General features: G+C 35.6%; 1 protein-coding gene across 1 annotated transcript in view; it reads left to right on the top strand.

Annotated features, from left to right (window-relative positions):
• Nucleotides 1–20,147, top strand: part of LOC134693517 (uncharacterized) — a 123,187-nt gene that overhangs the window by 41,194 nt on the left and 61,846 nt on the right. The window contains exon 6 of the mRNA XM_063554353.1: nucleotides 16,483–16,966. Coding sequence (XP_063410423.1) covers nucleotides 16,483–16,966 — 484 coding nt within the window. The remainder of the gene's footprint in view (nucleotides 1–16,482; nucleotides 16,967–20,147) is intronic.

Raw genomic sequence — 20,147 nt, 5'->3', positions numbered from 1 at the left:
AATGCTTATTATTTCAACTTTTTAGCTCACCGGGCCCGAAGGGCCAAGTTAGCTTTTCTCATCACTTGGCGTCCGTCGTCCGTCGTTAACTTTTACAAAAATCTTCTCCTCTGAAACTACTGGGCCAAATTAATCCAAATTTGGCCACAATCATCATTGATGTATCTAGTTTAAAATATGTCTTTTGTTACCAGGCCAACAAACCAAGATGGCCGCCATGGATAAAAATAGAACATAGTGGTAAAATGCAGTTTTTAGCCTATAACTCAAAAACCAAAGCATTTAGAGCAAATCTGACGGGGTGAAATTGTTCATCTGGACCAGATCTATCTGCCCTGAAATGTTTAGATGAATCAGACAACCCATTGTTGGGTTGCTGCCCCTAAATTGGTAATTTTAAGGAAATTTTACTGTTTTTGGTTATTATCTTGAATATTATTATAGATGGAGATAAACTGTAAACAGCATTAATGTTCAGCAAAGTAAGAATTACAAATAAGTCAATAGGATCAAAATGGTCAGTTGACCCCTTAAGGAGTTATTGCCCTTTATAGTCAATTTTTAACCTTTTTTCGTAAATCTCCATGATCTTTTACAAAAATCTTCTTCTCTGAAACTACCGGGCCAAATTAATCCAAACTTGGCCACAATCATCATTGATGTATCTTGTTTAAAATTTGTGTTTTGTTACCCGGCCAACAAACCAAGATGGCCACCAAGGCTTAAAATAGAACATAGGGGTAAAATGCAGTTTTTGGCCTATAACTCAAAAACCAAAGCATTTAGAGCAAATCTGACTGGGGTGAAATTGTTCATCTGGTCCAGATCTATCTGCCCTGAAATTTTTAGATCATTCAGACAATCCATTGTTGGGTTGCTGCCCCTAAATTGGTAATTTTAAGGAAATTTTACTGTTTTTTGTCGAGCCTGCGACTTTTGTTGCAGAAAGCTCGACATAGGGATAGTTATCCGGCGGCGGCGGCGGCGGCGGCGGCGGCGGCGGTGTTAGCGCACTTCTCAAAAGCTTTATATTTTAGAAGGTACATGTAGAAGACCTGGATGCTTCATACTTTGTATATGGATGCCTCATGTTACCAAGTTTCCGTCAGTCACATGTCCAATGTCCTTGACCTCATTTTCATGGTTCAGTGACTACTTGAAAAAAAAGTTAAGATTTTTTGTAATGTTAAATTCTCTCTTATTATAAGTAATAGGATAACTATATTTGGTAAGTGCGTACCTTGCAAGGTCTTCATGTTAATCAGACAGTTTTCACTTGACTTCGAACTCATTCCATGGATTAGTGAACAAGGTTAAGTTTTGGTGGTCAAGTCCATATCTGAAATACTATAAGCAATAGGTCTAGTATATTCGGTGTATGGAAGCACTGAAAGGTGTACATGTCCAACTGGCAGGTGTCATCTGACTTTGACCTCATTTTCATGGTTCAGTGGTTATTGTTAAGTTTTTGTGTTTTGGTCTGATTTTCTTATACTGTATGCAATAGGTCTTCTATATTTTGTGTATGGAATGGTTGTAAGGTGTACATGTCTACCCGGCAGGTGTCATATGATCTTGACCTCATTTTCATGGTTCAGTGGTCAAAGTTAAGTTTTTGAGTTTTGGCCTTTTTTTCTAATACTATATGCAATAGGTCAACTATATTTGTAGTATAGAAATATTTCATGACCTACATGCCAGTCGCGTAGGTTTTATTTGACCTTGACCTCATTTTTTAGGGTTCATGGCTCAGTGTTAAGCTTTTGTGTTTAAGTCTGTTTTTCTTAAACTATAAGCAATGAGTTATATGGAAGAATTGTTAGCTGTACATGCCTATCTGGCACGGTTCATCTGACCTTGGCCTCATTTTCATGGTTCAAAGGTCAATGTTTAGTTTTCTTGGTTTATGTTAAGTTTATGTGACAGTTGTAATAAAGCTCTATTATTAGGACTATCAACATAATATCAATGATAAGTAAAGAAAGCGAGACATTTCAGTGTGTGCACTCTTGTGGTTATTATCTTGAATATTATTTTAGATGGAGATAAACTGTAAACAGCAATAATGTTCAGCAAAGTAAGATTTACAAATAAGTCAACAGGACCAAAATGGTCAGTTGACCCCTTTAGGAGTTATTGCCCTTTATAGTCATTTTTTAACCTCTTTTAGCTCACCTGGACCATATGGCCAAGTGAGCTTTTCTCATCACTTGGCGTCCGTCGTCCGTCGTCGTCGTCGTCCGTCGTTAACTTTTACAAAAATCTTCTCCTCTGAAACTACTGGGTCAAATTACACCAAACTTGGCCACAATCATCATTGGGGTATCTAGTTTAAAAAATGTGTCCGGTGACTCGGCCAACCATCCAATATGGCCGCCATGGCTAAAAATAGAACATAGGGGTAAAATGCAGTTTTTGGCTTATAACTCAAAAACAAAAGCATTTTAGAGCAAATTTGACATGGAGTAAAATTGTTTATCATGTCAAGATCTATCTGCCCTGAAATTTTCAGATGTTTTGGACAACCCGTTGTTGGGTTGCTGCCCCTGATTTCGTAATTTTAAGGAAATTTTGTTGTTTATGGTTATTATCTTGAATATTATAATAGATAGAGATAAACTGTGAACAGCAATTATGTTCAGCAAAGTAAGATTTACAAATAAATCAACATGACCAAAATGGTCAGTTGACCCCTTTAGGAGTTATTGCCCTTTATAGTCAATTTTTAACCATTTTTCGTAAATCTTTGTAATCTTTTACAAAAATCTTTTCCTCTGAAACTACTGGGCCAAATTAAACCAATTGGCCACAATCATCATTGGGGTATCTAGACAAAAAAAAATGTGTCCGGTGATCCGGCCAACCATCCAAGATGGCCGCCATGGCTAAAGATAGAACATAGGGATAAAATGCAGTTTTTGGCTTTTAATTCAAAAACCAAAGCATTTACAGCAAAAAAAAAAACATTTTTCACTAAAACTACTGGGCCAAGTTCATTATAGATAGAGATATTGTTAGCAGCAAGAATGTTAAGTAAAGTAAGATGTACAACCATATTACCATCACCAAAACACAAAGTTGTCATGAATCCATCTGCGTCCTTTGTTTAATATTCACATAGACCAAGGTGAGCGACACAGGCTCTTTAGAGCCTCTAGTTCGTAAATCTCCATGATCTTTTACAAAAATCTTCTCCTCTGAAACTACCGGGCCAAATTAATCCAAACTTGGCTTCAATCATCATTGATGTATCTAGTTTAAAATTTGTGTTTTGTTACCTGGCCAACAAACCAAGATGGCCGCCATGGCTAAAAATAGAACATAGGGGTTAATGCAGTTTTTGGCTTATAACTCAAAAACCAAAGCATTTAGAGCAAATTTGATGAGGGGTAAAATTGTTTATCTCATCAAGATCTATCTGCCCTGAAATTTAGATGAATCCGACAACTCGTTGCTGCCCCTAAATTGGTAATTTTAAGGAAATTTTGCTGTTTTGGGTTATTATCGTCAATATTATTATAGATAGAGATAAACTGTTAGAAGCAATAATGTTCAGCAATTTAAGACTAAAAAATAAGTCAAAATGACAAAAATGGTCAATTGACCCCTAAGAAGTTATTGTCCTTTATAATCAATTTTTAACAATTTTCATAAAATTTGTAAATTTTACTAACATTTTCCACTGAAACTACACGGACAAGTTCATTATAGATAGAGATAATTGTAAGCAGCAAGAATGTTCAGTAAAGTAAGATGTACAAACACATCACAATCACCTAAACACAATTTTGTCATGAACTTTCTGCTTCCTTTGTTTAATTCACATATACCAAGGTGAGCGACACAGGCTCTTTAGAGCCTCTAGTTTATTCTAAATGATTGAAAAAATACATATCTAAAAAAATAATTGTAAAGACCAAAATGATATGGGATTTACATGATTCTTGTTTAATAATTTTTTGTGTCCCTCACCCATTTTTCTCAACATTTTGGCTAAAAATACTGACTTGATTGGTCCTGAAATTTGAAAACTGGATTACGTAAAAACCATTCATTGTAAAAACACAACTTTTTCACAGATTTTCCACTTCTATCACATATTTTGGAAATAATTCAAGAACGAGATTTCAACGAGACTGTACAAGACTAAAAAGGCAGAAGAATACATCATTAAAAAAAATTCTTCAGCTGTGGAGTTTGTAGTGTATTTGGTGTAGGGGCCAAATTAATTTTAGTGAAAGTGTTGGGTACCTCCTTAACATTATATGATATAATGTAAGCTTTACAAATAATCTTATAGATCACAGGATGATTAAAAAAGAATTTTAACGATAGCTGTAAATAAAGAAATTGAACAAATGCGATGAAATATGCATTTACTTCTTTAAAGTTGGACATTCACTCAAGCAATCCATAGAAATACGGTTCCTATGTTAATAAATTTGCCATGAGTGATAAAAGAATTAAAAGGAATTAATTATCATTCCATAATCTGATCGTTGATTAGTCCCATCTTAAAGTACTATATGCCGTCAATTATGTATCTTCCATTTAATGCAGATCAGACACACAAGACGATAAATACACAGTAAATAAAAAAAAACATAAAAATCAGTTATGTTTTCGATGAAATATCATTTTTAAAACTTGCGAGAATCATTCAGAGTCTTTTAACTTGACATTAACAGCCCAAATCACATATGCCCTTGACCCATAGGACTTAGTCAGCATAGGGTATGGGGTACTCGGTATGTCACATATTTATTTCAATGCTACTATTGCCAGATGGCTAAACTAAGAGATTCTCCATGTGAAACCTAGACCCGTAGACATTTTTCAACATAGAATTGGGCGGGTACCCGACATGTATGACAAACTCGTACGGGTCTTTGGTATGAGTGATATAGTCTATATCAAAGGCAATGCCTAGCTAACTCTTCCTCTGGTTTAAAAGTCCACGTAGAAAATCTCTTAGTTTTGCCAGCCTGCAATGGTTAACTTTGACGTTGTAATATACCAGTGAACTCTCTTACCCTTTAATGACGAACTCGTACGGATCTAGGTAATACATGCTATTAACCGTTTAAAAAAAAATCCTAATTCCACCTGTGGTGATATGAGGCAGGCATAACCTGTGAATGGGGACGAAGTCTGTATGATTTTTTTTTTATAAATCAAACATGATAAAAAGAGAAACGGTAATACCGTAACGTTTCCGATTTTGGTTCTGTTGTTAGGGATTTAGTTGTGACGTTATGACGTCATATTCAATGTAAACAAAGAACTAACGTTTCTAATTTTGGTTATGTTGTTAGAGATTTTAGTGGTGACCTTATTTAAGTTATGACGTCATATTCAGTGTAAACAAAGAAAACGCTGTCATCAGTTTTTTTTTTTATAACAAACAATTTTCAAAAATGAATTAATATTGAGTTCCTTTCTTAGACTGATAAATAATTACATTAGATGTAAGTTTCATTATAATACGTTATTCTGATTGGCTAGCATGTTATTCCGTAAACAATTGCATCAGACAATAACATTTATCATGCATGATGACACGAGGTCCCACAAAAAAGTGCACAGGTGAATTATAAATAAAACTGGATAAAAATCGTGTTTTCATGATTTTAGCTATAAAAATGTAATTATAAGTATTGAATACTTCTTTTTGAAACTTTATAGGGTTGTAAAAGCGTTTACCGTGCGTACATTTTTAGAATGAAGCGCTTCCGCGCTTCATACAAAATGTACTTCGGTCAACGCTTTTACCACCCAATAAATTTACAAAAAGAAGCATTCAATTCTTAAATAAACATTTAAATCAAAGTCTGATTTTTTTTTAATTTTTTACTGTTATTGGGGACTTCGTCCCCATTTAATGGAGAACCTCTTTGTTTGACCAGCCGTCAATAGTTAACTTTGTATTGCGATATACCGGGTTTCTCCGTCCCTCTCTAAATTATATGCTGACAAACTCATACGGGTCTAAGGCGTATAAAAAAAAAGTAAAAACACAAAAATACCGAACTCCGAGGAAAATTCAAAAAGGAAAATCAAAAATCAATGACCCACATGGAGAATTTCCGGCAATAGTTGATTTTGAATTTATGATATACCAGTGTACTGGCCGGAACATCGAGTTTAATCAGGATGACTGGGTTTTAGTAAAGATAAAACAATCTGAAGCTGACTTTTATTTCACTACCAATGTAAATGGCGAAAAACTGAAAATACAAATGTAAATACAATTTTACAATGTGTTTAATGATAATTTAAGTCCAATAAAAATAGGGATAGACAGTTCGCAGATATATAAAGCTGTTAATGTTCTTTATAATAATGAATAAATGAATCTTCTTGCACAAGTCGGGTTCAGTCTGAATTAAATTGTGTAATCGCAGATACGAACAGTTTGAACGGTTAGATGATCATAGTGTCTTTATAACATAGGAAAATATATTAAACTAGTTCATCGCTGATGTAAAGACATCATTGAAATGTTTAAAAGGTAACTCACGCTGTGGTGGGCAACGAATTGTTCCTTTGGACAACGTGTTCCTTGCAGTTGTGCACACGGCCTTTTGAGCAGTTTTCATAACTCAGAAGAGAGGGAAAAGAAACACGGGTTCATACACTGTCCTGTATAAAACTCCTAAAACTGGAGCACATAAAGTGATGTACGCAATGAATCATAAGCAGTATAAATTGATGAGCACCTGAAGAACAAACGATGAATGAGTACAGAACACTCCCCGTCTGAGGTCTATCTGACATCACGATTCCATTATTAAAACAAATAAAATGTTAACTACAGTATAATAACAGTTCAAAGTTTCTTGAGGCTTGATATTTCACAGCTTCTATCCTAGACACGGCGGTGGTTCCAACGAGATCGCGGCGATCTAAGATCCAATTCCATGGCTGTAGTTCTGATGGAAGAATTTTCTTTCGACCTAGATATGCAATCCAACGGAAACTTCTTGTGAAACGGACGCTTTTCTTTACGTTTACGGCACACAGTAGACCATCCGGTGCCATGTTCCTTTTCTCAGTAACTTAAGTCGGAATTGTCTATTCTACTTTCCTCTTGTCATTGCGTAACCAATGGCAAATTTAAGCTTTCCTTGAGAAGTGAATGTTTTCTAGCGTACTTGTCTTTGTCGGCATTCACTTTTGGTGGTGAGAATTTGAATAAATAGGCATATTCACTTGCGAAAAAGGATATTTATTCACTGCACAAACGTCGCATGATTTTACATGTATAATTTGGGTAAAAAAAAAACGTTTGATTTTAGTAAATACTTTCCATTAGACCATTACAAATATTTCTCTTGGAATATTGAATAAAACAATTACTGTCTTTTGTTTCTGTAAATATTTGGTTTTATTGAATTTTGAAATCTTATATTGGTCGCAGTGAATATCAGTTTTTCTGAGGTCAATAGAACCACACATTTACCTTACCAAAAGACAGTAATTGTATAGTATCGTCAGGTGTAGCAATTTAGTTCCGGCAGATTGAATCTAGTATTGTCTTGCGGAGCATGTGGGTAACATATAGTCTTTTGTTTTCTTCCTGAACGTTGAATAGGCTGAAGAATTCAGGAGCGGTGAGGGACCGGTTGTTTGGTCGTCAAAAATGGCATACATGCGAATTACTTTGTCCTGCTTATTTTTGTAAAAGATTAACTACTGTTGCCATCTTGGCAAATATCTGTGCAAGTTGAACTTACAGAGGTTAGCGTGGTTTCGGCTAATTCAAGTAGCTCCCCGCCGTAGGCTGTAATAATTAGCTTTCCGCCGTCGACTGATCTTGCGGTGAAAGCAGTGCACCTTTGGGTTAGTACATTCGATGTGTATGTAATGCGGTGGTGTGTTGTTTACTTCCGCATTCAATGCAATTGATACTTGCGTTGCAATCACGACTTCTATGCATAGTCGAATCACAGCATTTGTAACAAAGATTGTTTTGCCTCAACAGTTCTTTGCGTTCCTCGATTGATTTGGCACGGAACGCACGGCATTCATTTAAGGTATGTTTTGTATTATGCAAAATACAAAGACTTTGTTGTTCACTGCTGTCTCCAGGTTGCTGTTCAACTGCTGCCATATGAACATTGACTTAAGAATATGTTTGAGGTGTGAACTTTGGCGCAGCACCTTTTGTACTTGGTGTGACTCTTGACCCAAAAATGAACCCAGGATCGTTCTTTATTTGCTAATTTCCCTGATGAAGGCAGATAATTCTGTGAAAGGTAGAAAGGCAACTTCATGTTTAGACTTGTATCTTGAGGCCCGTGTTATCCACTTTTCTTGGAGTCCGTATAGCATTTTTCCACAATAGGATTCATCCCAGACGACGAATCGAAATAAAAAAGCAAACTTCCTAGCTTGGGATTTTCCTTGTGATATTCTATTTCTGATATAATATCAGATATTCTATTTCTGATGGAATATCAGACAAGTCATATAGACGTGCGCAATCTTTGTTCGTCAGGTAGAAAAATTGACAAGTCTGCTTGTGAGAGAAGTCTCAAACATTTCTGGAAAAACCATATCGCTCATCCAGTCTCTGCCATAACCTTTGTAGGCCTCTTATTGGGTTGTTGGCTTTTGATCAATAAGTCCTGAGTTCCGGTGTATTTATAGTTCCTGGTCCTATGTTCTTGTATCGAATAGTTACATCCCTCGTCACACCATCTCTACTTGAGTTTGCTTCAACTATTTGTCCTAATTTCTAATTACTACGAAACGAATTATTTTCCAAACCTCTAAAACTTGAAGGTTCCGCTTACTCACATGCCATTTCTGTCTAATAATTAACGATGGAAAATAATCTCTATGCTATTTCCTCCAAAATGTATTAACTACTTATTGCACGAATTTCCAACGTTTTTTTTTAAATTGTCTGATTCATCCCAATGACCTACTGGCACATTCGAAGATGCTCTTCCGAGAATAAGATCATTCGGACATAAATATGTTCCTTCGTTCGGATCAGACGTTGAAGTTCCTATAGGGCGCTCATTCAAAATGTTGGCTACTTCAAATAACACGGTTTGTAGTCCAAAAAAAATCATGATTGATTGTCCAATGGCAAGACTCAAACTTTTCTTGACAGATTTAATCAATCATTCATTGCATTCATTTTCCAAAGGAGCGTCAGCTGCTTTCGGGAATCCCCATTCCATGCCATTACCGTTCCCAAACATTTTGATCGTATCCCAATGCCAACTGTTTACTTCTTCCTTTATTTCCTTACTAGCTGATACTAGTTGTGATCCAAGATCCGACCTTATTTTCTTAGGATATCCTCTAATAGATGTAAATCGTCGTAAGACCATTATGAACCTACTAGTATCGTATCCATCAGCAAGATCTACATATACAGCTCTACTGCTCATGTAGTTGAACAATACTCCATAAGCTTTTCCATGAGTGCGCCCCTTAACGATATCCTAATTGTAAGAGGTACGAAGAGGTCTACTGAACAGTACGAAACCGCTGGTGACTGTTGAAGTCGTTCCAACCTTTGAATGATTTCGTAGTGACGATTCGCATCAGTATGCATGTTACTCGCAAAAAATTTGAATATGAGGAAATGTTTTCCAGTTTAACATTTTCGAAATTTAAACCAGACATTGTAGCATTCATCTTCTTGATATCAGATGAAATAACAATACCTATCGTGTCAGGTAACTCGTCATTACCTTAACTACAATCTTGCCTTAAAGGCCACTGGTCTATTGGATCATTCAAAAAATTAGGTCCATTTTTCCATATTGAGTTCTCAACCAACTCATTAGGAAATGTAATCGTTGTTGCGAGGTCCGCTGCATTGAATTCACCAATCGGACGGTTTAAACAGTCTTTTTTTCTGAATTTCTGCTACCCTTATAGCAACAAATGTGCCCAATGCATAAGTCTCTCGTTGAATTTGTGCCCTAACAATCATTGAATTGACTATGTGTATAACACGACTAAATAGGAATAGACATCTGTTTTGTTGGTGCTATACGGTTCTTTGCTATCACTAACCGTGATTCAAATCCCGCGTGTGCTGTTCTCCATCTGACATATTCACATGTTCCATAAGATAATTTACTTCCTTCCGAAAATATAACTAGCATGGGATCCCAAACAGCAATATTGGGCTTTAAACATCTGTAAAATGTCAACTGTTCTATGTCGAAAAGCTCTTTGAAAAAAACCTCGATTCTTAACGAGATTCTGCTGACATGGCATCATCCCATCGAGAATTGGGTAGAGCCTTGTCATTTGTATTGTTTTCATTCTCATGAGAACCCAGCTTAGATGCTGAGTACCAAGATTAGTGTTTCGAATAATTCAAAGTTTTGTAAACAGAAAATTAAAAAAAAAAAATGACCATATAATTGATATTCATGTCAACACCGAAGTGCTGACTACTGGGCTGGTAATACCTTCGGGGACGAAACGTCCACCAGCAGTGGCATCGACCCAGTGGTGTAAATAGTTATCAAAAGTACCAGGATTATAATGTTATACGCCAGACGCGCGTTTCGTCTACATAAGACTCATCAGTGACGCTCAGATCAAAATGATTAAAAAACCAAAAAAATCAAGTGTTGAAGAGCATTGAGGACCCAAAATTCCAAAAAGTTGTACCAAATACGGTTAAGTTAATCTACTCCTGGGGTAAGAAAATCTTTATTTTTTCGAATACTTCAAAGTTTTGTAAGTCTTGTACTAAGGAGAAAAAATAATATTCACCTTGAAATCAAACAAGTCTTGTTTTGGATCTCACCTCATGCCGAGAATTTTCTCATGTGCAAATTCATCTAAATCAATCTCCTCGGATTCACCATTAACTTGGGATTGTAGATTACTGCCGCATTTTTCATTCCCAGATATATTCAATGTTTAATGCGAAAACCTCCACATGCCAGCATTTTCTCGGTCTACTGGGTTATCAAACGAGCATTATCTTCACTTTCAACTGACTGTTATATATCATCTACATGACTGTTTCTTATCACCATTTTTGATCCATCTGGGTAGATGTGTTGATGCATTATTGCTGTTTGATGTAATGGAAGCGTCGAAATAGCTCCACTCGGTCTGTCGCCAAAGGTAACTGTCAACAATGCATAGTGATCTGGATCTGTGTGTGTTTCTAAATTTCTCTACACAAATCGGTGTGTGCTGATCTTATGGAGAAAGTCTTATCGCATTGTACATTTTTGAAATGTCACCAGCCAAAGCTATGTCTGAGACGAATAAAGACCGCTAACAAATCATTGATTACATTGGACCCTTTCGGCTAATAGTCATTCAGAGTGTGTCCCATATAAGACGACGAGGAGTTAAATACAATTCTTAATGGTGTCGATTTTGATTCGGGTTTCAATACCTCATGATGTGGTATGTAATGTCCCGGATCGCTATGTATCTCCATCTCCTCCTTGGTCAATTTCCTTTCTATGCCACGTTTCACCATATCCATAATCTGTTCATCGTAGGCACTTGCATATTTTAATGAATTTCGAAGTAGTCGTTTTTCGGTAGATCCAAGTATCGATACGGCTGAATTCACGTTATTTGGTAGGTTGTTCGGATTTTTTATCCAGGGATAATTTACTATCCATTGCTGTGATGATTCTTCATCATGTGTCATGTCTGATTTAATGACATTTAATTCCCTCTCCTCCCTTAAACTGTGTTGCGATTGTCATAAAGCATATTCGCCACACTTACATGAACCACATTTTAATGTGGTTTATTTCCCTGGCCCTTCTATGTCAAAAAGTGAATCTAGTTTGTTTTTAATACTGTCTCTGTCTAATACATGAATATCATTTAACGGAATGCAGATGCCCAATAAATGCGGACTATGCCATGGTTTGACAATTTTGGCACTCCTAGTAGAGGATGGCTGCCACGAATGCAGTACCCAAACTGATTTCTCATTAACCGTAGATTTCTAATTTGTTCTTCTTTATTAGGCATTAATATACAACAATCTGTGCAGATAAATATGTCTACTTGGCCAGTTGGTATTTGTATATCATTCTTGTTGATACCTTTGAACAGTTGTTCGACTCTACTCATATCAACTCTTGCAACCTCGGCCGTAAATTCCTCCATGCCATATGCTTTTCTTGTCCATATCTTATCTCCAAGGTCAGTCAACGGTATTGCATACACTTTGCTTCGTACACATGGTACATGTTCGGTTACATTTCAGACCTTTGTCACAGATAATGTTATATCTTGTCCAGATAATCCTAATCGTTTAGCAGTTTTGTGTGTGATTAGTGACATGTTTGCTTCAGGGTCCCAAAGTGTTGTCAAAGACATGTCCTTACACTGAACTGAACTGATCATCAATAGTACCCCATTCTTGTTCTTATCATCGTTTATCACCTGTGTAGAGTTATGAAAGGATATGCCATCCATGTGTGCAGTGTGCAAATTTTTGTGATGAATTTTCCCACATGGTTGATGAAGTTCATTTTGTATGTCACAAGCTTTACGGCTGTGGCAATGTCTTGACAAATGTCCTATCTTTGGACAACTGAAACATCCACCATTTTGTCTCACTAAATCAACCTTTGTCGGACTATCTTATCTCGCAAATATAGAACAGTCACCTATTTCATGATTATCTGATTTGTGATACCAAATTTAAACTTCCCTTCTGTATTTCTATTTGTACCGGTATATTTGTATGAAATGATCGACTTGTTGGTTTGTTTGACATTGCTTGTGCTACCTTCAACAACCTGTTTCATCACTTGTTGGTTCTCTTGTAATTGTACTTGTAAGGGATCTTCAGCTACACCATTATTATTTTCGTCATTTTCGGATACATTTGAATCCAAAGTATTCATCTTTCCTTTTGTTGTTCCATATTCACGCAAATCAGACTCCATGTACTCTAGAGCACTTTTATCCTCTAACAAAAAAATTAAGAACTCTTTGAAACTCAGTGGAATACTTTTCGATTCTGTCTTCTGTTTTCGTAATGCCCATTCACGTTTTTGTATAGGCGGTAGGATTTTTTCTATCTGACTCACCATAGTTTCTGTGTTCATCTCGGATTCGAGGTTCATACGTTTTAAATCAAGCTAACATTTCTCGACAGTTTCTACTACCAAAATAAACTTCATGTTGTCACCTTCTTGAATTTTCCTTAATCTTTTCAATTCATTTAATATGTGATCAGTCAATTTCTCTGCTCTGCCATATTTCATATCAAGACGCCGAAACATTTCCTCGAAATCATTGTCAACATCTTTCACAACAGTAAAGGCTTCACCACTTAAACATTGGTTCAGAGCATAAGGATCCTTACCGTATGACGATAGCATGTGTCTTTCATAATTAACTTTGAAACTTGGATAATCACGAATACTGCTAGCAAAAATAGGAGCCTCCAATTTTTTCACCCTAAACGTTCCAGTATCTTTATTTTTCTTAGCATGGTTCATCGAGTTTTGTTCCTTTAACTTACTGTCTTGTTCATGCTTTATCTTCTGTCTTAGATTCCCACACAATGATCTTGATTTACAAAGTTCTCGGTACATACCAGTTAAATCATGATTATATTCGTTTATCTTTGGTTTGTCTTCTTCATTTTCAGAATCAAATGTTTCTAAAAATACCTCATGTCTTGCTTCTAGTTCTGTGTAAGCTGTTTCCAAATCTTGAAGTATATTTTCAACCACAATTGTCCCCAACTCATCCTTTATTCCTTCTAGTAAGCGATCATATATTCTATGAAATCTCCCTTTGGCTGTACTTCTTTTCTTCTTCGTTACTCTTTTGTTATCGACATCAACAGACATCTTGCCTTGCGTTGAAATGTATGAAGATAATACGTCAAAGGCTGTAACTTTTTATTGTAAATGATGTTTCAACCTAAAAATACACAATATGACAATATCCAACTAACACACAAGTCACAAGTTTGATATGTTGACATCGGATTCGCGATTGACAACCGTTAATTAGACACAATAAGCAGTTCACACATTCGTTAAATAATAATGTGCATATCACTTACGCATTGACGGCCTATATCATTTCAATTATTTGCTATTAACTTGTAGGTTTTCCAGAATGAACAAAGAAGTTCAAAAACCATTTCCGTGTTAATCGAGAAAGGGGAAAGAAACAAGTCTGTATACAGTACTTTTCTACTCATGATAATACCTCCATAATTTGGAGCACCACTTTTTTTTACTGTATACTGTACTTTATCACATTAACAATTCAGGATTGCATAAAATCAAAACTAATATCGGAAACGTTATCAGAATCAAAATAATCGCCATACAATCCAAAATTAATTATCAATCAAAGTATAATGTTTATCCATCCGATACAGTTATCTCCGACGTAGGATTGATTTGTTGCTGGTGTGCAACAGGGGTCTCTTATATTACGTCTTTTTTGTGCCTAAGACAGGATCACTTTTAAACACCCTGTGTTTGGTGTTCAGCAGGGATCTCATCTGAAAGGCTTAGTTTTTGTATGCCAGTTACTATTCCCAGATCTGGGATTAAGGTAACTTCCGGGGACTTAGTCTCTGAAGGTAGGACAGCAGATGTCTGTGACGGCAAATTCAGTGCCACGGATGGCACGAACGTTGATGTTTTATGACTCAGCTAAATCTTAACAGGAATTTACTTTATCTTTTGAGGTCCTGTAACTTCAGGTACAGCAGTTGGTACATATTGTTAGCTGACGAAATCATGAACATGCTGGAGAGGGTCTTCCGTTTTATCAGAGAGATCGCTAAATGCTTGGCTGCGGTCGTATTCAAGGATACGAGCCGCGGCTTCTGTGGCTGCAGCTTCTATTTCTGCTTCAAGAAAGTTCGGTTTTTTCTCGGACCGCACGTGCTGCTTCCTGTTCCATTCGAGTTTTCCTGCGAATGGTATCCTGTTCTTTTTCAGCTTTGATGTGCTCTTCATCCTGTTCAATTCGAGCTTTTAGGTGAGCAGCCTCAAGTTCCATTTAAGCTTTCAGTTCTGCAGCCTCAGCAATTTTACATGTGGCCTATTGTTTCGCTTCGGCTTTTCTATGTGTGGCCTCTTATTCCGCTTCGGCTTTTCTACGTGTTGCCTCTTGTTTTGCATGAATGGCTTCTTGTTCTATTTCGGCCTTAATTTCTGTCTGTCTGTATAGGGTCTGTTCCTCTAATACGGCTTCCTGCTTTAGGAGGGCAGCTTCTTGCTCGGCAAAGGCTATCTTTGATCTAGCAAACTCTGCCTTGGCACGCTTTCTCCGTGCTAGGCTTGACCTTGGCACGCTTTTCTTGCCCTTAGATGTCCTCGTTTTTGTAGATTTTGATTTTGTCAAGGTAAGACGATGCTCGTGCATAGTGTCAATTGCCAGGTCGACTTTAGACATTCGTATATCCGTTGAAAATTCGCACGTAGCAATGTCTTGAAGTCTGTCTAACGTTTTTGTATTTTTGAGGTAATTTCAAGTATTCGTCTGTGAGCCTGCGATGATAAGTACAGGCGTTTACAATTTTATCTTGTGCTCTTAACAATGGGTTGAGGTCTTTATGAGGCTTGGTCGTTTCTAATAACTGAGATTCTAGGTTTGACCATAGGGCCTCTAAAAAATAGTGATAAACTTGTCACGTTTTTCTATAAAGACCCTTTTCGGTAAGTTCACGCACTCACCTAGTCTCGGCATTTTCATCTTAATGTATTGTTTTAGGCGGATTGTCTTCTAGTTCTTCAGTGAAATATCCATCCTGGCTGGACCTCTTCTTGCTCTTCCACGTGACTGGGACTCAACGTTGTTAGATTGCTGCCTAGTACGTACAAGTAATGTAGTATACTATCGGTGTAAAGGTATGCACGTTGCTACGTTGTCGTTCCTTGTCTGGATATGTAAAGACAAGTTGGCGTCAATATACTAAAACGTAACGTTGTCGATGAACGACGTTATGGGTTTGCTGACTGTCGTTGAGTGGCGTACGTTATCCAAGAAAAACAACAGGCAAGTTGTAGCTTTTCCACTGTACTGGCCGGACATGTGAGTGTAACCAAGATGACTGGGTTTAAGTAAAGATAAAACACTCAGGAGCTGACTTTTATTTCACTACCAATCCAAATGGTGAAAAACTGAAAATACAAATATAATTACAATTTTACAATGTGTTCAATGATAGTTGAAGGTCCAATAAAAATACGGATACACAGTTCGTAGATATATAAAGCTGTTTATATTCTTCATAATAATTAATAGATGAATAATCTTGCACACGTCGGGTTCAGATTGAATTTAATTTTGTAATCGCAGATACGAACAGTTTGAACGGTTAAATGCCCATAGTTTTTTTATAACATAGGAAAATAAATTAAACTTGTTCATCGCTGTGTCATGGGCAATCATACAGTTTCTTATATTTTATTGGTAACATAATTGATATTATATATATTTCAGATTGCTTTTCATATTTCGTTTTGCTTTTAGATGGAGTTGAACTTTATAAGAATGGGAATAATATTTATGAATATTTTGACTGATATTCTGTATGATAGACTGAATTTGGATGGACAGAATGTACCTCTTAGAAGTAAATGTAATTTCACTTATTTGTACAATGAGCACAGAAAGCTCTACCTTCATAAAGCAAGCAATTTAAACATCGGTTCTGATGGACCTTGGGGAGGAACTTGGCAGGATATTGAAAACTTAGATTTAGCCATCGGGGACGACATAGAACGTATAAGACTGATACGAAATGAACTGTTTAACACTTCAACATATGAACTTGAGGAAACACGCTATAATGAGTTGTGCAATATAATACGTGATCTATCAGGACGCTTTGATCAGCATAACAAACCTTCACTGCTGTATTCAGATAGAATGAAAGAAATGATAGCCAAAGTAATTTCTGATGAAGAAGCAAACAAAATTCGAAAATATATTGAAAATGAAACTGCAGATAAAGGTAATGTAAGGAATAAAATGCAATATTAGTACTATCCAATACACAATCTTTTCTTTAAAATATATTGTCATATGTCTTTTGAAGTCGCACGAAGATACAAAAAAATAATCAAATTAATAAAAGTTTTATTGCACTTTTGCTGTTAACAATTTACGAAGATATAATTGTTAAACAATTTTTATATTGTAAATCATCTCTTCTGGACATTGTGAAATTACTTGTTAGCCGAACATTAACCAAAAACGACCGGAATTTTGAAATTCCTATTATTTAATATTTCTATCGAATGAAATTATGACCAATTTAAGGAATTCTTTAAAAAGTATTGTGATTTAAACAAACATACAATGTATGTTCATTTGAAACACTACCATAAACAAATACCCTCCATATGCAATTGTCATGTATAAACGGTTGCATTACAGACATTGTGGTGGTAAATTGTATAGCTTGAAAACATAGAGTGAATAAACTCATCATAGATAAAAATGATCTCTGCAAATGAATATTTATCTCTACTTTGAAACATTAACGCTGGAGGCAATCTTTTGTACTTATCTGGCGGCATATGTGGTTCATAACTTACATTGAAACAACTCTATTATTATTCCAAAGTCGATGTGAATAAAAATAAAAAGTCTAAAGCCTCTCAATATTTCTTATTTAATTCCACAATGTCACAAAGTTTGATTCTGATTTTTCAAATTTATAAAAAAAAAATGCTTTCCCAAAACTGTCCCTCTATACACGATCCTCATTTATTGTTTAACTTATGTAATCAGCAGGATATTAGGCGTGTCTAGTTTCATAAGGATCACCCGTTCAATAAGTATAAATTTCAGTATACCTTCAGAAAAAAAACCACAATGATCATGACATAGTGATGGTTACCGTACATATCATCAAGGCAGTGTCTATTCGTCCGGCTAGCCGGACAAATAGTCAAAAAAGTCTATTCATCCGGCAAGTCGGACAAATAGCATTTTTACGGTTCTTCACTATTTGTCCGGCCGGCACAAAATATAATGTTGAAGATATAACATCGTGTTTTGAAGGAGACAAATAAAGCATGAGTACTTTTAAAATATAATGTCTAACATCGTTTCATGAAAAAGAACTCATTCTAATAAAAAAATAAACTATACATTTGATTCAGAATTTTTTTATTGTAAAGAAATTTGGGGATTGGGGAGGGCAAACATGATTCTCTCTTTTGTTGTTCTGCCTATGAATTTCCTGTATGGAAAATAGTCGGGTCAGTGATTATTGGCTTCATTAGACATCTATGATTCCAAAATATCTTGAATTTATTGTTTCTATGAAGTCTAGTTAATGTAAGATCCTCAAATGATTATGCACGATTCTCCATTTAAATTATTCGGCAATTTTTAAGTCATCGGTTTAGAGAAAAGGGTAGGCACGTGTAACATGTTTTTCAAAGTAGGATTGTGTTTTCGATAGTTTTTTTTTTAGAAAAAAAGGTATATTAGATACAAAAGAAAAAAAGGGGGATATCCCAACCCTGGTGTCATATTCCCAGTCCAGGCATATCAGTGCATGTTCATAAACCTCCGTTGTAGTATAACTTTAAAATAGTGCATCCAAGCCAGTTTGATATAGCATTTTTCCGAATGTGTTTTGCCTCCATAAGGTAAATGGGGGTAAATCATCAATTTCACTTTAATTTCAGGCTCATTCCTCACAGTTAACATGTATACGCTATTGGTCTGGAATCAGTCCTTTAGAAATTTGTTTAAAGCAATAACATTATCTCTTGTTTTCTTTATGACATATTTAAATATATAAATCACGATCTCCGATTCTCAAAACGTCCATTGCATACACGCGTTTGTCATCCGACACCCCATCCGGGATACTTTCCGCGTCACATGACACTTTTATTGATACTGAAGATTTACGCATGCGCAGACAGATGGCCGGACGAATAAAGATTATTAACTATTCGTCGGGCTAACCGGACGAATAGACACTCCGTATCATTAATCGTCATAATGCGCATTTTGTGAAGTACATAAAGACAACAGTAGTATACCGCTGTGCAAAAGGCATAAATCTATTAAGCGAAAACAAATCCAAAACCGAGGGAAACTATAACTTTAAGAGGAAAAAAATCATGGAACAACAGAAAAACTGAACTGCAATAAAAAAAAAAAATACGCCAACACACAAAGAAACGAACTATTTTATATTTCCTACTTTTACAAGACATTTCAAGATAACATGGTGAGTTGAACCCTGTTTTATGGCAAGCCGAATCTACCTTGCAAAGTAAGAAATATCGCTAAAGTGACAACATTACGTGACAGGAATATATTACAAATATACGGAAGAACAGTAAGGACAGAGAAATACATAATAAGATAATAAAATATGACAACATGAGAATATTACAACATGTAAATCACAGAATAACAACGAACACCTCCCATGAATTTACGACAGAACACCAGAACACCACAAACTAACTGTAAATTATGCAGTAAAATTATAAAAAAATGGCCGGCACAGCCCAAAATGAAACATAGGGGTAAAATGCTCGTTTTGCTTACTATTTTTGAAAAGCGCTATGAATAGAGAAATTTTACCGGGTACAAACATGTTCAATATATGTTGAGCCCTGTCTATTGTCCATTAGCATCAAAACTACCATACGACTTCTAATAGGAGTTATTGCCCTTATTAAATAACGACTTTTTTTTTCATTCTTCAAATATTTTCCCTATAACTTAAAAAAAAATCAATAGATAGACAGAGACTTTAAAAGTCAAAATTGATCAGCAAGAAAATATCTACAATTTTAACATGATCAAAATCGTCCGACCACTTTAATATTATTAGAGTTTTACCTGTTTTTCGTTTTTGTCTAACATCTACATTAAAATATAAAAATTCTGATAAAAAAATATCAACAATTAGGTAAACATGACTAAAATCGTTATGCTCTTTAATGATGTTTTATCCCCTTTAATTAATGAATGGCTATTATTTATGTTGAATTTATTGAACCATGAAATTAATTTTTGACTCTTATGTAAAATGTGAAGAGTCAAACATTAATTTTATGGTTCAATAAATTCAAAATAAATTATTGCCATTCATTATAAATCATTATCATATGACGTGCTTCTTAAGCTTTCGCTTTGTGAATAAACCCATGCTC

The sequence above is a fragment of the Mytilus trossulus genome, chromosome 12 (genome assembly GCF_036588685.1).
Source record: "Mytilus trossulus isolate FHL-02 chromosome 12, PNRI_Mtr1.1.1.hap1, whole genome shotgun sequence".
Lineage (NCBI taxonomy): Eukaryota > Metazoa > Mollusca > Bivalvia > Mytilida > Mytilidae > Mytilus > Mytilus trossulus.
This window is presented reverse-complemented; position numbering and strand designations above follow the sequence as displayed.